At 37.8% G+C, this 20,955-nt stretch overlaps 1 protein-coding gene across 1 annotated transcript in view; it reads left to right on the forward strand.

The window, feature by feature from the left end:
* Window positions 1-20,955, forward strand: part of GRIK2 (glutamate ionotropic receptor kainate type subunit 2) — a 1,088,075-nt gene that overhangs the window by 688,851 nt on the left and 378,269 nt on the right. The window contains exon 11 of the mRNA XM_044292309.1: window positions 11,861-12,084. Within this exon, the coding sequence (XP_044148244.1) occupies window positions 11,861-12,084 (224 nt within the window). The remainder of the gene's footprint in view (window positions 1-11,860; window positions 12,085-20,955) is intronic.

Genomic DNA, 20,955 nt, shown 5'->3' on the forward strand with positions numbered 1-20,955 from the left:
CTCCTCTTTCATCATATCAACATGCTTATTCGTCACAGATAATGCCCTCACATATATGCCTTTCACATATAATGTTTTACAGGGTCAGCTCTATTGTTGAGCGCAAATATTTGAATAGTGAATTTTAATTGCGAATATCGGCACTTTGAAAATTTGCGCTATATATTTGTAAAATCAAATATTCATATATTATTTTTTTTTAACACAGTACACATCAGGTGATCATCCCTCCCTTCTTCTAACTTGTGGGCCAATGAGAAGGCTTTGTCACAGCTTAGCAACATCCCTAGCAGCCAATAGAAAAGTTGCCTACCCCTTACTATTGCTGAAAATTTGCAAGCGCAAATATATTGGAGCACTCTATCTGAATATAAAGATATTCCTATGTTCTGCCATGCCAACTATTTTTTCCAGTCTCAGGAAAATAATACCAGCTTAAAAAATGTAGCATAAGTGACCCAAGCCTGTATTTTGCGCGCATTAAGCGAATATTACATTGCTGATTTTCGCAATCACGAATATAATCTCGAATTCTAGAATTTGTGAATATATGATGAATATTCTACAAAATATTAGCGAAATATCGCAAATTTGAATATTACCCCTGCCGTTTGCCACTAGTCAGCTCACATGCAGGCACTCACATATAATGTTTTAAAGGGTCAGCTCAGCTGCGGGCCCTCTCATATAATTTTTTAGAGGGTCATCTCAGCTGCAGGCCTTCACATATAATTTTTTAGAAGGTCAGCTCACCAGCAAGCCCTCACCTACAATCTTTTACAGGGTCAGCTCTCCTTCAGGCCCTCGCATATAATTGTTTAGAGGGTGAGCTCACCAGCAGGCCTTCACCTACAATCTTTTACAGGGCCAGCTCATCAGCAGGCCCGCACCTCAAATCTTTTACAGGGTCATCTCACCAGCAGGCCTGCACCTCAAATCTTTTACAGGGTCAGCTCACCTGAAGGCCCTCACATTTTTTAGAGGGTCAGCTAACCTGCAGGCCAGAAGATAAAATCTTTTACTGGGTCAGCTCACCAGCAGGCCCGCACCTCAAATCTTTTACAGAGTCAGCTCACCAACAGACCCGCACCTCAAATCTTTGACAGGGTCAGCTCACCTGAAGGCCCTCGTATTTAATTTTTTAGAGGGTCAGCTCACCTGCATTCCCTCGCATATAATGTTTTATAGGGTCAGCTCACCTGAAGGCCCTCACATATAATGTTTTAGATGGTCAGCTCACCAGCAGGCCAGCACCTAAAATCTGTTGCAGGATCAGCTCACCAGCATGCTCACACCTAAAACCTTTTACAGGGTCAGCTCACCAGCAGGCCTGCACCTAAAATCTTTTACAAGGTCAGCTTACCTGCAGGCCCGCCCCTAAAAACTTTTACAGGGTCAGCTCACCTGCAGGCCCTCACCTAATTATACCTAATAGGTAATTTGCGTGCATGCTGCCTTGCTTGGATATGGTAGCCGTAGCTGTTTCTCATGCTCCCTCTCCAGAACCGAACCATGATTCTCCAGTTACCCATGGTCTACATAGTTTGGGCTGAAAATAACATTGAAAGTCGATAGGGCAGATATCCAAATGGATTGTCGCCGTCACAGGGACGTGCGATCGTCCCCAGGTTATCTAGAGTCACCAAAGAGGCAGCAGGCCCTCGCCCATAATGTTTTAGATGGTCAAATCAGCAGGCCCTTGCTCCAAATGTTTTGGAGGGTTATCAGCAGGCCATCAATCATCATTTTTCAAGGCTGTGTACGATGCCCTCCTACTATTGTAGTGCCGGTTCCTTGTAATTTTTGGCAGCCCTTTCACTTACTGCATAGGCTTTATGAGTGTAGGAGTCCCACTACCTGAACAATTGTACTCCAATGTGAATGAGGCCCTCCTTTATGTGATATACAGGTTGTATCGGAGTGCCTCTTCCTTGTAATTTTTGGCAGCACTTGCACTTTATATACAAGTAAATATACAGGAAAGAATGTTTCCTATCAATTTTTCCTCTAAAATCAATTTTTTTTTCCTTTTTGTTTTGTGCATATTTTTGTCAGTCTGTTAAAGTGGCTTACTATTCGGACAACATCGTTCGCAGCAGCGACCTGCAAGTCCAAGATGCATCCAGACATCCTACCCATGCTGTTCCAGAACCATTTTGGTGGTGTTTCCATCAATTTCTGACATTTTCCTATGAACTAGGCACTCTCCCCTCTTCAGAGCAGGGGGTACTTGGCTTAATGTTCGGGTTCTTCAATTGACTTCTATTATACTCGGGTGCTCGGTCGAGCACCCGAACATCCCGATGTGTTCGGGCCAAGCCCCCGAGCACCCGAGCACTACGGTGCTCGATCAACACTAGTGTAGAGTTTACTACCCACACTGCGCCATGACATTATCAACCTCCACAAACCATCATTTTTTGTTTGTGTCAGTGAGGCTATGGATCCAATCGCTGCACTGACTAGACAATTGCAGGGTCTGTCTATTGAGGTAGCTGACCTCTGCACGCAGATCCAGGGATCATAGGCTTCTGGTGCCAGTAGTAGTTACCAGGCCTGTTCTGAACCTAAGGTTGCACTCCTTGACTGATTTTCGGGGGGCAGCGATAATTTGATTTGGTTCAGAGACCGTATCTCTGTCCCTGCGGTTGGTAAAATAATTTTTCATAGCTCTAGGTCTTATCTACGATGACCCGGATCAGATCTCCCTGGCCGAGATCAAGTTATGTGGTTTACGTCAGGGAGAGCGTTCTGCGGAGATCTATTGCTCTGAATTTAGGAGATGGGCTACGGATACGGAGTGGAATGCTCTCCGTAGCCAATTCTGTCAGGGATTATCTGAGAGCCTAAAGGACGTGTAGGCCTTTCACAAAAATCCTGAGTCATTGGAAGCAGTTATGTTCCTTGCTGTACGTATGGATAGACGCCTGAGAGAGAGATCTAAGGACCATCACTCTCAGGACGAACTATCATATAACGTTATCTTTGAGCTGACTGATCCGGGTCATCGTAGAGAAGACCTAGCGCTCTGAAAAATTCTACCAACCGCAGGGACAGAGATACGGTCGGTAGAGAGACTCCTGAGTTTCTGCCTGGTGACGAACCTATGCAGTTAGGGGGAGCTACCCCTGGGCCTGCTTGCAAGAGTTTTAGTCATAAGAAGGGAGTTTTTTTTTTTTTTTTCCTGTGGAAAAAGGGGACATTTTGTTAATGTTTGTCCTTATGTTCATCATCACAGTGAAAACAAAACAAAAAAAAATTCAATCTTACTCCTGGTCAGGGAACTCGCTTTTGTCATTTACTGGTAGTAACCGATTTCTCCTGTCTGCCGAGGTGGCGCTAGAGTCCAAAACTGTGGGAATTGAGGTGTTTATTGACAGTGGGGCAGGGGTTAACCTAGTTGATGGTCAGTTTGTCCATTTGCATGGGTTGACTACAAGTGCATTAGAAAAAAATATTTTGGTGTTTGCAATAGACTCTGCACCACTTACTCAGAAATGTTTGTCACAGATGGTGCAGGACATCCGTTTAAGAGTGGCTGATTTTCATCAGGAATCCATTTTTTTTTTGTGCTGGACGGTCTGCCTGCTCCGTTGATTCTGGGTTTACCATAGTTGAGCAAACATAATCCAACCATTGACTGGCAAGCGAGACAGATTCTCGATTGCAGTTAGTATTGCATGTCTTAATACATCTCTCTCTGTCTTGACCACTAAAGCTGTTCCCTCTTTCATTTCTGATTTTTCTGATGTATTTTCTGAGAGTGGTTGCCAGGGTTTACCCCACACGGGGATATGATTTTCCTATCAATCTAGGTTATATAACCTTTCTGAACCTGAAAGAGCGGCCATGCAAGAGTATATTGCCGAAAGTTTGGCTAAGGGACATATTAGACCTTCCAAGCCCCAGTGCCAGCAGGGTTTTTCTTTGTAAAGGAGAAAGGCGGAACTCTTAGGCCATGTCTAAACTTCCGTGAGCTCAATCGGATTACGGTCACTGATCCGTACCCCTTTCTTTTGATTCCTGACTTGTTTAACCAGATTGTTGGTGCCATGGTGTTCTCCAAGTTGGACCTAAGGGGGGCATATAACCTGGTCAAGATCAAGGAGGAGGATGAATGGAAGATGGCGTTTAATAACCAATAGGGTCATTTTGAGAATCTGGTCATGCCGTTTGGGTTAGCTAATGCTCCTGCGGTTTTCCAGCATTTTGTTAATGATATCTTTCATCATCTGGTGGGGAGGTTTGTCGTTGTGTATCTGGATGACATACCAATTTATTCTCCAGATATAGAGACTCATCAGGATCACGTGAGACAGGTGTTACTGATCCTAAGATAGAATAAATTGTATGCTAAGATGGAGAAGTATGTATTTGCAGATCAGGAAGTGCAATTCCTGGGTTACCCACTATTATCTTCAGGTTTTTGTATGGATGCAAAGAAGGTCCGTGCTGTGTTGGACTGGGATTGACCCAAAAATCTGAAAGCGATTATGCGTTTTTTGGTGTTCACCAACTACTACCGTAAATTCATACTCAACTGTGGTTAAACATTTAACGGACATGACTAGGAAAGGTTTGAAGGTCTCAGTCTGGTCTGATGCGGCATTACAAGCTTTTTCTGCGTTGAAGGAATGTTTTACTTCTGCTACTATACTGGTGCAACCGGATGTGTCACAGCCATTCATTGTGGAAGTGTCATGGTCCGTTCTGTGACAGATGTCAGGAGATCAAGGAGACTGGCTGAGCATGGAGGAATCTAACAGCCTCTTTGATTACTCTTTATTCAGTGTTTCAGTGAGCTCATCCCCTGTTTCAGGTGTAGCTTAGTACTTATTACTTTACCCTATTTAGTGTTGCCCCACCCTTCTGACTGTACAGTAGATAGCTTCATTTGGGTTTGGCAGAGCTTCTGTGAGGTCGTCTCTGGTGTTCCTGCTCGTCCATCACTATAGAAGCTAAGTGTCACATTTGTTTGTGTTTTGTTTTCCCTTCCTTGCTTGTTATTACTATGCCTCAGGGAGAAGCCTGTTCCTTCATCGGGAAAGAAACAGGTTGCCTCATCCCTGACAATATTTTTAGGGCTCTCTAGGGTCTCCAAGGTCCCAGTTTACATTGTATGGGCATTTCTACTTTCAAGGGGTGCCCCTACAGTTAGGAGTCATAGCCAGGAGTAGGGTTACTAGGAGGTGACCTTTTCCTAGCATTGAGGACTACTGGCTTTCCCTTTCCCTCCTGGTTGTCAGTTTGGTGTTTCCTCCTATACCTCATCCGTGAAAAGAAGATGACACATCCCAGGTAGGGGTAGGAGCAGTCTTGTTGCAGTGTCCTTCACCTAGTAAATGGCGCACATGTGCATTCTTCTCTGAGAAACTCTCAGCTGCAGAAAGGAATTATGACGCGGGTAATAGAGAGTTGCTGGTGTTGCGGCAGGCCAAGGGTCAGCCACGTGATAATCGTTGCCTCGTGTTCAGGTGAATGACGTCGACGGAGGAAAATGACAGAAGTCTGAGTATAGTTCAAAACCTTGTCAGGACCCTAAAGTGAAAGTGTCCTGCACCCTTTATTTATACACAGTTTACAGGGTGTAACCCCTCAAAGTAAAAAATGACTGGTTTACAGACATTTCAATAATGGCTTTTGAATCCATCTATTGATTGGTTAGTTATTTTTCAAGTTTCACTTTTACAAAAATGTGTTAACTAATGGATTTAGAATTTTAAGCAAGAGAGGCAAAATGTCCCAGTAGTAGTACAAATGTTATCTTATCTTAACACACACAGTTCACTTCTATAGGTTTTTTAGCTTATGCTTGTTCTTTTCAAATGTCACCACATTATATCACATTTACAGAGAAAATGAAAAACATCTTTTAAATTTTAGATCCACTTTCAGAAAAGCTGGATAATTTCCTTAACACTGGCCATTAAGTTGGCTTTTGAGGAGTGGCGTCATTGACTGGAAGGAGAAATTCTTCCCATTACTGTGCTAACTGATTACAAAAATCTGGCTTAGCTGGAGTCGGCTAAATAACTGAACCCAAGGCAGGCCAGATGGTTGTTGTTTTTCACCAGATTTAATTTAATCGTCACATATCTCCCTGGGGTTAAGAACGTCAAGGCTGATGCTTTGTTGTGTAGCTTTCGTAGGGGGGTGATTTGTAAGATCCTGGTCCGATATTGTCTGATGGGGTAGTAATATACGCCCTATATCCCAACCTTGAGCCAGAAGTGTTGGAGGCCCAGGGAGATGCACCGGATTCTTTTCCTCCGGGAAGTTGTTTGTTCCTTCTGAATTACGTCACAAGGTGTACAAGGAACATCACTGTACGGTTCTCACAGGACACCCTGGGAGCAGATCAACTGTCAATCTCATCTCTTTTAGATTCTGGTGGCCGGGTTTGCGAAAGTGTGTTGAGGACTATGTGTCTGCTTGCAGTACTTGTGCACGTGCTAAGGTGACACATACTTGGCCTTCCGGATCTTTACTTCCGTTGCCCATCCTGTCCCGACCTTGGACTAATTTTTCCATGGATTTTATCTCAGATTTACCTAATTCTTCAGGAAAAACTGTGATTTTGGTGGTTGTTGATCGCTTTAGTAAGATGGTGCACTTTATAGCATTGCCAGGTCTTCCTAATGCTTAAACTTTGGTGCAAGTGTTTGTCGATAACATTGTAAAATTACATGGTATTCCTTCTGATGTGGTGTCTGATAGGGGGACTCAGTTTGTTTCCAAATTCTGGAAGGCATTCTATACTCATCTGGGGTACAATTGTCCTTCTCTTCCACCTTTCATCCTCAGTCGAACGGACAGACTGAACACACTAATCAGAATCTGGAGACTTATTTGAAATGTTTTGTCTCAAAGAACCAGGAGGAGTGGTCCTCATTTTTGTCTTTAGCCGAGTTTGCTATAAATAACTGTAGACAGGAGTCCACTGATAAGTCGCCATTTTTGGGGGCATATGGGTTCCACCCGCAATTTGGAACATTTTATGGTACAGAGACTTCTGGTATACTTGAAGAGGAACAATTTTCCTTTTCTTTGTCTATTTGGCGGAAAATTCTAAATAATCAAAAAAAAGGGCAAAAAGTATAAACGTATGGCTGACAAGAGACATATGAATGGTCCGGACCTGAGCATTGGTGATTCTGTTTTGGTGTCCACAAGAAAATTTTAGTTGAAAGTACTTTCTTGGAAGTTGGGTCCAAGGTCCATATAAGATAGCCATTATTAACCCTGTAGCCTTTTGTCTTGAACTTCCTCAGTCTTTGAAGATTTATAATGTGTTCCATAAGTCGTTACTGAAGAGATATGTCAAACCTGTAGAACCCTTCTCCTTGCCTCCTGCTCATGTCATGGTATATGGCAATCTGGAATTTCAGATCACTAGGATAGTTGACTCCAGTATTATCCATACATCCCTCCAGTATCTCATTCACTGGAGGGGTTACGGGCCATAGAAGAGGATGTGGGTTCCAGCGGCTGACTTTAATGCTAGTCGTCTGGTGAAAGCCTTTTACAGAGCTCATCCGCATAAAGTCGGTCCTGGGTATCCGGAGGCCACCCATAGAAGGGAGGGTAATGTCACGGTCTCTCTCGTGACAGGGGTCATATGATCTAAGAGATTGGCTGCACGTGATATGATCCGACAGCCTCTTTGTTGTCACTTGTTTATGTGTTGTTGCTGGGTATGACCACACCTCTTGTCTGAGGTGTAGCTTAAGTGGTCATTCCAACTCCTCTATTTAGTCTTCTCTCACCCATCATGCTATGTGGTTGATAGCTCTTTTCTGGTTGTGAAAGTGCTGGTGTTGGTTTGTCTGTGTACTCCGAAGTTAAGTGTCTTTTCCTTTTTTCTTGTTTGCTGTATTCCCCTATATTTTAGTATTAGGCCTGATGGAGTCTCCTGTTCCTTCAGATGAGGGTCATATAGGGCTCTAGGTTTCTGCTTATGAACATTCCTACCATTAAAGTCTGTTCATACTGGTAGTAGTCAGGGCTCGGTTTAGGGATTCACTAGGTGGTGACCCTTCCCATTTCCCTAGTTTCCAGGCCTAGTACCTTTTCCCTTCCCTCTTGTGTTCTTTGTGGAGTTTACTACATACAATGTGCCGACTACCTACACTGCACTGAGACAGATTCCTCCCTATCCTTTCCCTACAGCTTGAATAATCTCTCCCTGCACTTATAATTTTTGTTTTATTTTTTAGCACAATGACATTTTTTATATCACTGTCGCTAGCACCTGCATACATATCTCCCTGCACTAAGTACACTGATAAATGGCAGAATCTAAGATAGCTGCCGCTATTTATAAGGCTGTGACATCTCAGGGCTGGCTGGCTGCTGATTGGCTGCATGCATGGCATTATGGGTGATCTCGTCTTCCCAGAGTTCCTTTCTCCATGTCCTCACATGTGCAGCAAGCATTTTAGGAAAAAAATTGTTACCACGAAGCACTAGGAAATTCGCATTCGGTGTGAATCACATTTTTTCTGAAATTCGGAACGAATTCCACTTCGCCAGCTTCCATTCGCTCATTTCTAAAAAAAAAAATATATATATATATATATATATATATACAGTACAGGCCAAAAGTTTGGACACACCTTCTCATTCAAAGAGTTTTCTTTATTTTCATGACTATGAAAATTGTAGATTCACAATGAAGGCATAAAAACTATGAATTAACACATGTGGAATTATATACATAACAAAAAAGTGTGAAACAAATGAAAATATGCCATATTCTAGGTTCTTCAAAGTAGCCACCTTTTGCTTTGATTATTGCTTTGCACACTCTTGGCATTCTCTTGATGAGCTTCAAGAGGTAGTCACCTGAAATGGTTTTCACTTCACAGGTGTGCCCTGTCAGGTTTAATAAGTGGGATTTCTTGCCTTATAAATGGGGTTGGGACCATCAGTTGAGTTGTGGAGCAGTCAGGTGGATACACAGCTGATAGTCCTACTGAATAGACTGTATTTGTATTATGGCAAGAAAAAAACTGCTAAGTAAAGAAAAACGAGTGGCCATCATTGCTTTAAGAGAAATTAAAGATTAAGAAAAATTTCCGAAAAATTGGGAAAACTTTGAAAGTGTCCCCAAGTGCAGTCACAAAAACCATCAAGCGCTACAAAGAAACTGGCTCACATGCGGACCGCCCCAGGAAAGGAAGACCAAGAGTCACCTCTGCTGCGGATGATAAGTTCATCCGAGTCACCAGCCTAAGAAATTGCAGGTTAACAGCAGCTCAGATTAGAGACCAGGTCAATGCCACACAGAGTTCTAGCAGCAGACACATCTCTAGAGCAACTGTTAAGAGGAGACTGTGTGAATCAGGCCTTCATGGTAGAATATCTGCTAGGAAACCACTGCTAAGGACAGGCAACAAGCAGAAGAGACTTGTTTGGGCTAAAGAACACAAGGAATGGACATTAGACCAGTGGAAATCTGTGCTTTTGTCTGATGAGTCCAAATTTGAGATCAACCACTGTGTCTTTGTGCGACGCAGAAAAGGTGAACGGATGGACTCTACATGCCTGGTTCCCACCGTGAAGCTTGGGGGAGGAGGTGTGATGGTGTGGTGGTGCTTTGCTGGTGACACTTTTGGGGATTTATTGAAAATTTAAGGCATACTGAACCAGCATGGCTACCACAGCATCTTGCAGCGGCATGCTATTCCATCCGGTTTGCGTTTAGTTGGACCATCATTTATTTTTTAACAGGACAATGACCCCAAACACACCTCCAGGCTGTGTAAGGGCTATTTGACCATGAAGGAGAGTGATGGGGTGCTGCACCAGATGACCTGGCCTCCACAGTCACCGGACCTGAACCCAATCGAGATGGTTTGGCATGAGCTGGGCCGCAGAGTGAAGGCAAAAGGGCCAACAAGTGCTCAGCATCTCTGGGAACTCATTCAAGACTGTTGGAAGACCATTTCAGGTGACTACCTCTTGAAGCTCGTCAAGAGAATGCCAAGAGTGTGCAAAGCAGTAATCAAAGCAAAAAGTGGCCACTTTGAAGAACCTAGAATATGACATATTTTCAGTTGTTTCACACTTTTTTGTTATGTATATAATTCCACATGTGTTAATTCATAGTTTTGATGCCTTCAGTGTGAATCTACAATTTTCATAGTCATGAAAATAAAGAAAACTCTTTGAATGAGAAGGTGTGTCCAAACTTTTGGTCTGTACTGTACATATAGCTATTATTTAGGCATACCACAAATTTAAAAAGTCATTTTCAAGCAAATAGATAATTTTAAGGCAATCTCATTCTCATTCTCATTAAAGTGAACATACAAATTGCTATGGTTACTGTAATGCTAAAATAATATAAACATGTCAAAACATGTATAAATCATATCAAAACATTTTTTTCCTTGTATAACAACAATCTAGCACATATGGTAATATTGGACAGTTAAGATAAAGCAATCATAAAATTAGTATAAGAGGCACATACATCAAAATGGAGTGCAAATTAAAACCCCGTAAGAACAATGATATATAGCAAGTCAAAGAGCACGACTACTTTATTAAAGCCACAAAAAAAGTTAAAATATTTTATACAATGTAAAACCTTTAGGGAACAGACTCTTCCCCTTCATAAAAGTGTGTATCCAGTTCAACAATGAGAACAACCAGAAGTGTCAGACATTAGGGTAGGCATATATATGTTAATTTGAAATAAGTTTTGAGAAATTTGTTACAATGAAGCATGATATCCAATGTCAAACATCAGATAATGTACCTATAATGTTAGTTGAAATGTCCATCCATGGGATGTACATCTATCCTGCCCTTTATTTTGGAGATTACATTCTTTTCTATTTGAAGTATACTACCGATAGGGAAAGTAGATTGTGAGCTCCATCGAAGATAGACAATAATGATAATGTGTATAAATCACTGCAGAATATGTGAGATTATCGATTTATTAAAATACCTAGATTTTAATGCTGTTTTTTGTACAGCATTAAAATGTATTAACCCTGCAAAACCAAAGTTTGTCTTGCCCAAAGTCAAGCAATAGTTCGGTGAATTGCTACTGTATTCATATCTGCGCAACTTCGGACGAGACGAACTTTGGCTCCACGGAACCAATATATTTTAATGTTTAATGTTGTACAGAAATGGCATTAAATCAAAGAATTTGGATCTATGAAGGCCAGAACATTGAGGGCCTTTTTTCATTATAAAACTACAACATCAAGCAAGTATATTACAAAAAATATTACTAGGGTATTTTTGTCAGTTAAAAAAACTTCTTGAAAGTTTAGGTACGCTTAATTTTTAGACTGACGATCTATAGATATGCCCATTACAAATTTTAATTACCTCTTTACCCATTTTACAAATAAAAATAAAAGTATATTTTTTTTTCATATAGTGAATGCCTTAATGAAAAAAAATAATAATACTTGAATCACTATTTTTTGTGTTGCTTTGCCTCCCCATAAAATAGAATAAAAAGTGATAAAGTAGCCATACATACACCAAATATTGCCCATAAAACTACAACTTGGCTTTCAAAAAAGATCATTTTTACAGCTCTGTACGTGAAAATATAAAAAGGCTATGAGTATCAGAATATGGTAAGAATTTTTTTTTTTCAAACTTTTAGATTTTTGTAAGTGTCACATATCAAACACTATATAATTTCTAGTTGGCTTTTGAAAGGCAGAAAGTTAAAATAAAAATGCAAAAATTTGAAATAACTGCGGTGAGAAGGGATAAAAGCTAAAGGCTTACTCCTGTTTAGATTTGAATAAACTATGTTCATATATTCAGTATTCAGATTTAATTCACAAATATTTTGTCTTTTCTTTTTTATGTCTCTTAACAGAAAGCTGATCTTGCAGTTGCTCCATTGGCTATCACATATGTTAGAGAGCAGGTCATCGACTTCACCAAACCGTTTATGACTCTTGGAATAAGTATTTTGTACCGGAAACCTAATGGTACAAACCCTGGTGTCTTCTCCTTCCTGAATCCTCTTTCCCCTGATATCTGGATGTATATTCTGCTGGCTTACTTGGGTGTCAGTTGTGTGCTCTTTGTCATAGCCAGGTAACATATCTACCTTGTGATTGTTTGACAATTAGGTCAATTGTTCTTATTATTTATAATTGTCAAAGATCACATATATTCTTCTGTTACTGTAGAACTTATACTCTTTACACATAAATCATAAGGAAGGCTCTCACTGATAACTGTTAAAAACTTATATATGAGATTTAGACAAAATATATACAGTATAGAGGGTAAAGATTGTTAGTTCTTATATGTTGAAAGGGGAAACATTAACTTGGTTGATTGTGATGATTTTATCCCATGAATATATGTCATGATTATTGTATTTTTTTTTCTGCCCTATAAGACAACCCTGCTCATATTATAAACCTAGGCTTTAGAGGAGCAAAATCAGCAAAAAAAAATATGTTTTTTCATCAGACCTCAGATCAGACCCCCAATCAACCCTCAATTTTAATCAGACCTCAGATAAGACCACTAATGTTAATTAGACACCAGCTCAGACCCCCAATCAGACCTCGGATCAGACAGCTCTTTTTCTGTCAGTCTGTGATCCAATATAACAGAGCATAAGGCCACAGAGTATGCCTACACCCTTACACTATGTGTAGGTCACAGTGAGCAATGAGTAGAGCCAGCACAGGATGCAATGTATTCACTGCTCCCCTGTCCTACTATAGTAATGAGTGCTTCCATAACGGAAGTGCTAATTATTATTCGTCCTTTAAGACACACTGACATTTTTCTCCCACTTTCGGGGATAAAAGTGTGTCTTATAGAGCAATAAATACTGTATTTCTCTATCTTAATTAAAATGGCTGCTTATAAATAGTCAAAAGGGACTACACCTTTCACTAAAGCTCTGACCTTTACAATCATGAAAAGACTCACAAATACCCTACACTCATTCATTCCTAAGTAAAATGGATTTACTCTTTTAATATTGCTTCAAGGGGACAAAATAAAAGTAAGAGGTGGCACATGATAGATTTCTTAAAGGGGTTGTCCGGGTTCAGAGCTGAATCCGGACATACCTCCATTTTCATACCGGCAGGCCCCCTGACGTGAGCATCGGAGCAGTTCATGCTCTCCTTTGCCCTGCACAAAATTGCGTAGGGCAAAGGCATTTTTTGGAGATCCGTTGACGTACCGGGGCTCTCCATGGGGCTGCCAGGAACCCCGGTGACGTCACCAGCACTGATAAGCTCTGCCTAAGCCAGTAAACCAGCTAGGGCAGAGCTAAAGCCTGCCCCTCAGAGCCGGTGACGTTACCAAACACACTGCCAGGTGGAAGTTACCCCCCAGCAGTGTGTTATTGAAAACAAAAGTCCCCATGCCCTGCGCGATTTAGCACAGGGCAAGGGAGCGCATCGGAGCATGAGACGCTTCGATGCTAGCCTCAGGGGGGCTGTCTGGGTGAAAATAAGGGTATGTCCGGGTTCAGCTCTGAACCAGGACAACCCCTTAAATATTGTCTAAAATTTAGATGTGGCGCCAGACAATACAGTAAATATGCTACTCCTTTAGACTGTTGTCTCTTTTATGTTTAAACCACCTATTAGTTGGGTTACTTTGTGGCAGAATTTTGCGCCAAAATGTTGCCATAATTTTGGTGCACAGTGCCACAGTTTAAGACATATTACTTACAGTAAGCTATAACTAATAACCAAGTATTTTTCTATGGTGCTACATGTTAGAATAGTCTATTTTAAAATAACTCAATTAAAGCATATGCGACAGGCTTATCAAATCATGCTCTGGCCCATACTTAAGATGCAGCTTCATATATTTCAAAAGTAGCTATTATGACCTTGCAAACTCATGGGTTTTCTGTTCAAGCAGTTTAAGGAAATTTGTCCTTAAATTATTAAATAAATATAGGGCTAACCATATATCACTGCAAGTCATAATGCTGTATGGATAAATAATAGAGTAACTTCCATTTAGTTCATTTGTTTCTTGAACAGATTTCACAACTTATTTTGGATGGTGTTAGCTGGCTATCATAAGAAATATTACCAGCTCTATATTCCAGCATTTCATTCCCTTGCCCCAAAAGATCATATGATTAAATGTTAAATATTTCAAATACCGGTACATAGTAATAATAATAATATTAATTTCATTTCAATTTCATTATTCTCAGCCAATAAATCACTACATATGGATCCAAGACATACATAGCAAAATGACTGCCCATTTTTATCTCTTATGATTAATACAATTAAGTTTAACTGAACAATACACATTTAACAACTCTTTTCTATTTGACCATCCATATCTGCTATCTATCTATCTATCTCTTTAAATATGAGAAAGTTATAGCTCTAAATATTATTTATTATCTTGTAGATTACATATATTGGCTTGTAACGACCATCTTAATTCTAGTTTTTTATTCCAATATATAAATTTACCTTACAACGAATGCAGTACCCATACTGTGTTTGTTACTGTCCCTAAATCTGTCAACTGTGTTAATCTTCATTTTTTAACATTATTTCCTTTTTGTTAGTGTTAGCTTATCACATGTCTGTCTGCTCAGCTTTTGGAAACAAGGGAATTCCTTAAGTTTGTTTCACAATTTATATATATATATATATATATATATATATATATATATATATATATATATATATCCAATAAAATTAAGTAAACAAGTTAGTCTGAGTTCACACTTCAGTTATTTTATTTTGTAAGTTATTTCCATCAGTTGTTGTGAGCCAAAACCAAGTGTGGGTCAAAAACACAGAATGTGCAAATCTTTCCATTATACCTTATCTCTGAGTAGTCTTCACCACTGGTTCTGGCTCAATAATTGATGAAAATAACTGATCAAATGACTGAAGTGTGAACTCAGCCTAACGAAGATAGTTTTACTCCAACTACTGCTCCAAAACATTTGGTACATATATATATAAAAACTATCACAAACAGTATTTTGAAGTTGATCTTGATTGTAAAATGTGTGCTATAACATGTCTGGCCAACATTTTTGCATCTTAGGTTTACATGCCCTAAAATGTACCACTTTTATAAAATTCAAACATACCCTGCAATCCATGTATGTAAATTTAAAACAGATTGCATATATTGGGTCACATTCTGGTTTTTCTACATTATAAACCATAGAAAATGTTAATGTGTTTGCTATAGGGGTGCCTGTAAAGAAAAGAAAAAAAAAACTAGAGAACTTATGAAAGAATCTCCTCTCTATAGGTCGTTCTTTTCTAAAGAACATAAAAAGGATATGAGGTTCAAACAATCATATCTTTTTCTATCTGATATTGTTAACAAGCATCAGAAAGGTTCCTAATATAATATTTGCTATGGTCCCCCATAATCTCTATAAATGCCTCTTATGTGCCCATTTACTGTATATGCTAAATCTAAAATACCAAACAGTTATTGTTGAGAGCCTTATAAATTATGGAGTGTTTTAGAGATGGCATATAGTCACATAGGCATGTTTGAGCTACACAATGCTTTATGTAAATATAGTATAAGGCTTTATACTTGTTGTTTTTATTGTTGTTGTTTTTTCAGATATTTATTACCTTACTTTGACTGTCTGTTATGTCTATTTATGTTATATTTTAATTTTTTTTGTATTAAAAAGAAAATTTTATTGGGTCTGAGAGAATGTTTAGGTCTATGATAATAGTAGCCTTTCTTCCTAATTTAATTTATAATTTTGACCTTGCTTCAAATACTTTCCACAATGCAGTATATGTAAGAACAGCTTTAAAGAAAATAGTACCAATAAGTAGTAGTTTTAAAGTTCATTTATTTTTATTTTTATATAGCTATTATAATAAGCACATGTACCCTACAATATCAAATACACTAAAGGATAAATTTTCATTAACATTACTTACCTCATAATGATAATTTTGTTTTAGTAAAATATAGTAATATATATATATATATATATATATATAAAAGCAAGTTTCTGTAAATTCAGTTTGTAAATTCGCACTTTGATTCCACTCCCAGTTCTCCACTGCATAACAACCTCTAGAAGGCAGTTTCCTTCTCTTGGTTAAATCTGTCAGTTAGTGTTCAGTAAATCAGAATTCAGTCCAACGTTTAAGAAAACTGTGAGTTGAAACTAATGTGAAACTTCTTGCACTTCCTGGTAACGATTCAGGTTTTCCTAAAATTGTGCCTGTGTGTGTTACAAAACAAAACTAAGTGTAGAAGAGACAAGCCCGGGAACATAAAATCACTAATATGCATATTGTCCACCAGCTAACCAGCCAAACTCCAAACCAGCAACAGCCCCTGTTTGAAGGTGCATTAAAGGTGCCACACAGCCATTAACAAGGAAGACTCAGTATATAGTTTTCTTGGTAAAATTTGGCAAAGTTGACAAATAAAAAATTTCAGAACTTTGCTCATCTCTACCGTCTGGTTCTATGCTTACCCGATGGCAATAAATAGCAGGCAACAAATTTAAATAAATTAAACTTATATATGCACTACATGACTATCTTATATTTTATTTTCACATTATAAGGTTATGAATTTTTATTAATTCACATACTAAAATGAAATGCTTATTTTATATTTATCTGGACTTTACATAAGGTAATTCCTACAAACTCCTATTTGCTTATATCTGCTTGTTGTGATGTGTACATAGAAAGGCACAGTGCTTTGAATGTATTATTATTATTATTTTATTTTTTCAATACAGCAAAGATATATTCAGGTTTACATAAAATAAGTATTTCAGCAAGCAGAAATAATTGAACAACAAACATTATACCTGCAATTCTGAAGCATGGCTGTTATGTATATTAGCAGGCAGCTATGAGTTATTACATAGCTTAAAATTGCTAAAAGCTTCTCTAAAATGTTCATTGCTACATATATATGCTATTCCATTTGCAGTTAGTAGTACCAAAATTCATCCATCCACTAGCTTTATTTGACAAGGTGGGCAATGTACTGTGTTTGAATTTCAATATCACATTTAAATGAAATATGGTTATTAGAACAATGTTCTCTAAACACATCTAGCAAAATTATAATATTATATAACTAATTATAGTATTTAAAAGCTAGTATAACATTTTGATGAACAACCAACCACCAAAACAAAATATTATATCCATGTCATACATTATATCCATATATCCATGCTTTTCTTAAAAAGGCTGTATACACATTTCCATTGTTAAAATGGTTTCTAATTTTACACTAATAACTATACATAATTATAAAGCAAGTGACATTAAAATATGCTATTAAAATATACACTCCTGGTGTTGGCTGACCCATTCAGTCAAGATATTTGCATCAACATCAAGTCCAGTAGACCTATAGTATCACATAAGATGCTTTCATATTTCCATCTATAAGATAGAATAGCCTAATATACTATATAACTGGGGTCCCAATGGTCATACCACCAGGAAGTAATAATTTTTGAAAAAAGTTCCCTAAACTCAAACACCAAATAAGGAAAAAAAAATACTAATTTAGTATACAAATTTGCTATATGTCATTATATATATATATATATATATATATATATATATATATGTGTTCAAGCTGTATTTGAAGAAGGCACAAAATAATCAGGGTTATTGTTTGTTACTGGCGCTTTCAATATTATAATGGGGAAAGGGCAACAACTGTCATCTAAGTTGGTTCAGAATATGCATCAACAGTTTTTTCATCTAAAATTGAAGATGTGGGTAAGTCAAAACAATGCTTAGTAGTGTTTATAGATCTATGACAATTCCAAATGAGGGCGAGGTACTATGGTAAGTCTGATGGTAAAGTCATAAAATGCAATTATCATGCTTGTTTATAAAGATTTTTGTATACATATTCAAGTATATGAGGCTGTTTACGTTAGTTATGAAAGCTAACATTGTAGATTAATTTTGCACAGGACAAATAATGTACAATACGATCAAAGTGCATTCAATATAGGACCCAAACATTTTTACTTATTACTCTTGTTTATGGAATATACTGTATTTGTTAAAAATGACCACCAAATATTATTAATGCATTGTCAATATATTGTCTTAGGTTTGCTTAAATATTAAGGCAATATCTTATGTAACATGTTAATTTAAATCAGTAGAAATTGGGGAAATGGGAAAATGTATATTTAGCTTCATGTTTCCGTAATTACTCAAGTTTACATTTCTCTCTTTCTACATAATTGAGATTAAAGGAACTCCAGGGAAATTAGGTGAGTTGTAGTAGGGTGTCATTTGCATATATACATTAATATCAGCAATCTTGACAGCAGAAGAAATAGAATTATAAACAGGGGCGGACTGGGAACTTAAAGTGGCCCTGGAAAAAATACTAAAAGTGGCCCCGTTTAGTAGTCAGTAGTGATGAGCAGCATGGGCTATATTCGAATTTGCAATATTTGATGAATATTGTATAGAATATTTGTCATATATTTGTGAATATTCTGAAAAAAACGAATATATAGCAATATATTGAATACATTGCTAAATATTCATTTTTAGAATATTCCTCATTTTTCATCATCCATCTGAAGTGAACAGTACACATGATTCCTCCCTGCTTAGGGTGTCTGGTTCCCCAAAAAAACTGTTCTTATCTGTTCGGGCTCTCTAGGATTTCAGCCCACTCAAGTCAGTGCCTGTTGCCATGCGCATAGAGCGTCTCCAGCACCATGGGAACGCCTCGGGGTCCAAATATACCATCGGATCTGATTTTTCACAATCTCATAACAGCGAATAGTCTTGTCATAAGACTGTGCAACCAATAGAGGGCACTGTTTATGAGTTATAAATAGCACCCTCTATTGGTTGCATAGTCTTATGACAGGACTATTCGCTGTTGTGAGATCGTGAAAACTCAGATCTGATGGTATATTCTAACCCAGTGGCGTTCCTATGGTGATGGATGATGAAAAATGACAAATATTCTAAAAAACTAATATATAGCACTATATTCAATATAGTGCAATATATTCATTTTTTTTGAATATTTGACATTTTTTTCCATCTGAAGTTATGATTCCTCCCTGCTTAAGTTGATGGGGGGAAAAATTTACAAATATTTTAAAAAACAAATATATAGCACTATTTTGAATATAGTGCTTTATATTTGTTTTTTTAGAATATTCGTCATTTTTTTTCATCTGAAGTCATGATTTCTCCCTGCTTAAGTTGCTTGTGGGCCAATGGCTCATTGGCCCACAAGCAAGAAGCAGGGAGGAATCATGTGTTCTGATGGAAAAAAATGATGAATATTCAAATTATATACTATATTCAAAATATTTGCAAATTCTCGAAGTGCCGATATTTGCTATTAAAATTCATAATTTGAATATTCGCGCTCAACACTAGTAGTCAGGTCTAAACTGATGGAAGGAAGGGCCAGTAATACCATATTGTAGCCCATTATACCACCCCAAAATACATCCCCAAAAACTTCCACTGGCCGACCATGAGGAGGGCCTAGGTGGCCCCCTAGGTATCGCCCACCAGGAAATTTCCCTATAAGTCCTATGGTCAATCCGCCCCTGATAATAAAACAAGTTTTTAATGCTGACCATAATATTTAGGAAGCTGTTGGCCAAATATATGTTTTGTCGAACAGCTATCTCCACCACCTTCCTACAACTATTTAAACTTTAATGTGTACGAAGCTTTAAATTTCGGATGGCTTCCTTGCATGCCATCTGTAAATTATAGATCATTTTTAAGGGATTTCACACTAAGACTATATGGGGAATTTATTAAGATCAGAATTTTTTTATATTCCAATGTTAAAATGATGTGCACTGAAGTGCAATAGATCACATTTATTAAGTGGTGCTCATAACTTAATTTTGGCACATCAGAATCGGCCAAGAAATTCAAATATGAGTTGAAAGTGCTTTTAAATGCCCTTTTTTTCAATTTTTTTTATCTAACAAACTGAATCCCTCAGCTCTAGTTAACAGGCTTAACAATTAGCTAATTTGCTATGATCAATTTGCAAGCTTTTCATATAAAAAACTGGCAGACATAGCTTGCTAAATTTCCACACCCCTATATATCTTTGGTTAGAAAAAATATAATTTTCTGAATCTACAATGGTCTTGCAGAGAAAAAGGTGGAGCCTATATAGGTTTTTCCTGATGTCATCCTAATATTTTAACCAAATTTAGGATACCAATAGACAAAGCAAACATTTATACATTTGTACTACTTAAAAAATGAAACACTGAAGTCATTGTGTGGGGTTTTTGTACAGAGCACTTTCCGAGAAAATTAAGAAAAGAGCTTATTCTTTGAGACTCCCAAGAGATTAAGTGGCAGTACATAGCAAAAACTGTGGCAGAATATTGATTGTTCTTGTTTAACCTGATGATGCTGTTAATTATTAACCTTTCCACCTCATTTTGTTCTTCTAAAAGCTGGCAAAAACTGTATATTTAGATTAGATAACACTAAGTGACTGACATTTACCATCAGAACAAAAACCTAACATTCAGTTGCACAGAAAAGTGCACTCATTATATAATCTAATTTCAATAAGAAGTTCTATGATTTGTGGATTGTGTGCGTGCAAATACATTGCTCTGTGTTGTGTACATTCGCGTTAAGTTATTTGCTCCTATAAATAGCATTCTGTTTTTTTCCCCTAATAATTAAACAAATAAAAGACTGAAAATGTTTTAGAGTCTACAACACAAAAACAAATATAAATGGTTTGCAAATGTATCTAATGTAATGTCCCAACTATAATTATTCACTAGGGACTAAGATTCCACATATTATTATTCTATTTAAAAGTATATTACATTACTTACCTTCTTTATAGCCTGTTTTATTATCCATGTCCTCTGCTTGTTAAATGTCTGCACAGAGCCTTTTTTGGGCACCAGCATCTTTATATGAGGCACTGTACAGGATT

The sequence above is a fragment of the Bufo gargarizans genome, chromosome 4 (genome assembly GCF_014858855.1).
Source record: "Bufo gargarizans isolate SCDJY-AF-19 chromosome 4, ASM1485885v1, whole genome shotgun sequence".
Taxonomy (NCBI): domain Eukaryota; kingdom Metazoa; phylum Chordata; class Amphibia; order Anura; family Bufonidae; genus Bufo; species Bufo gargarizans.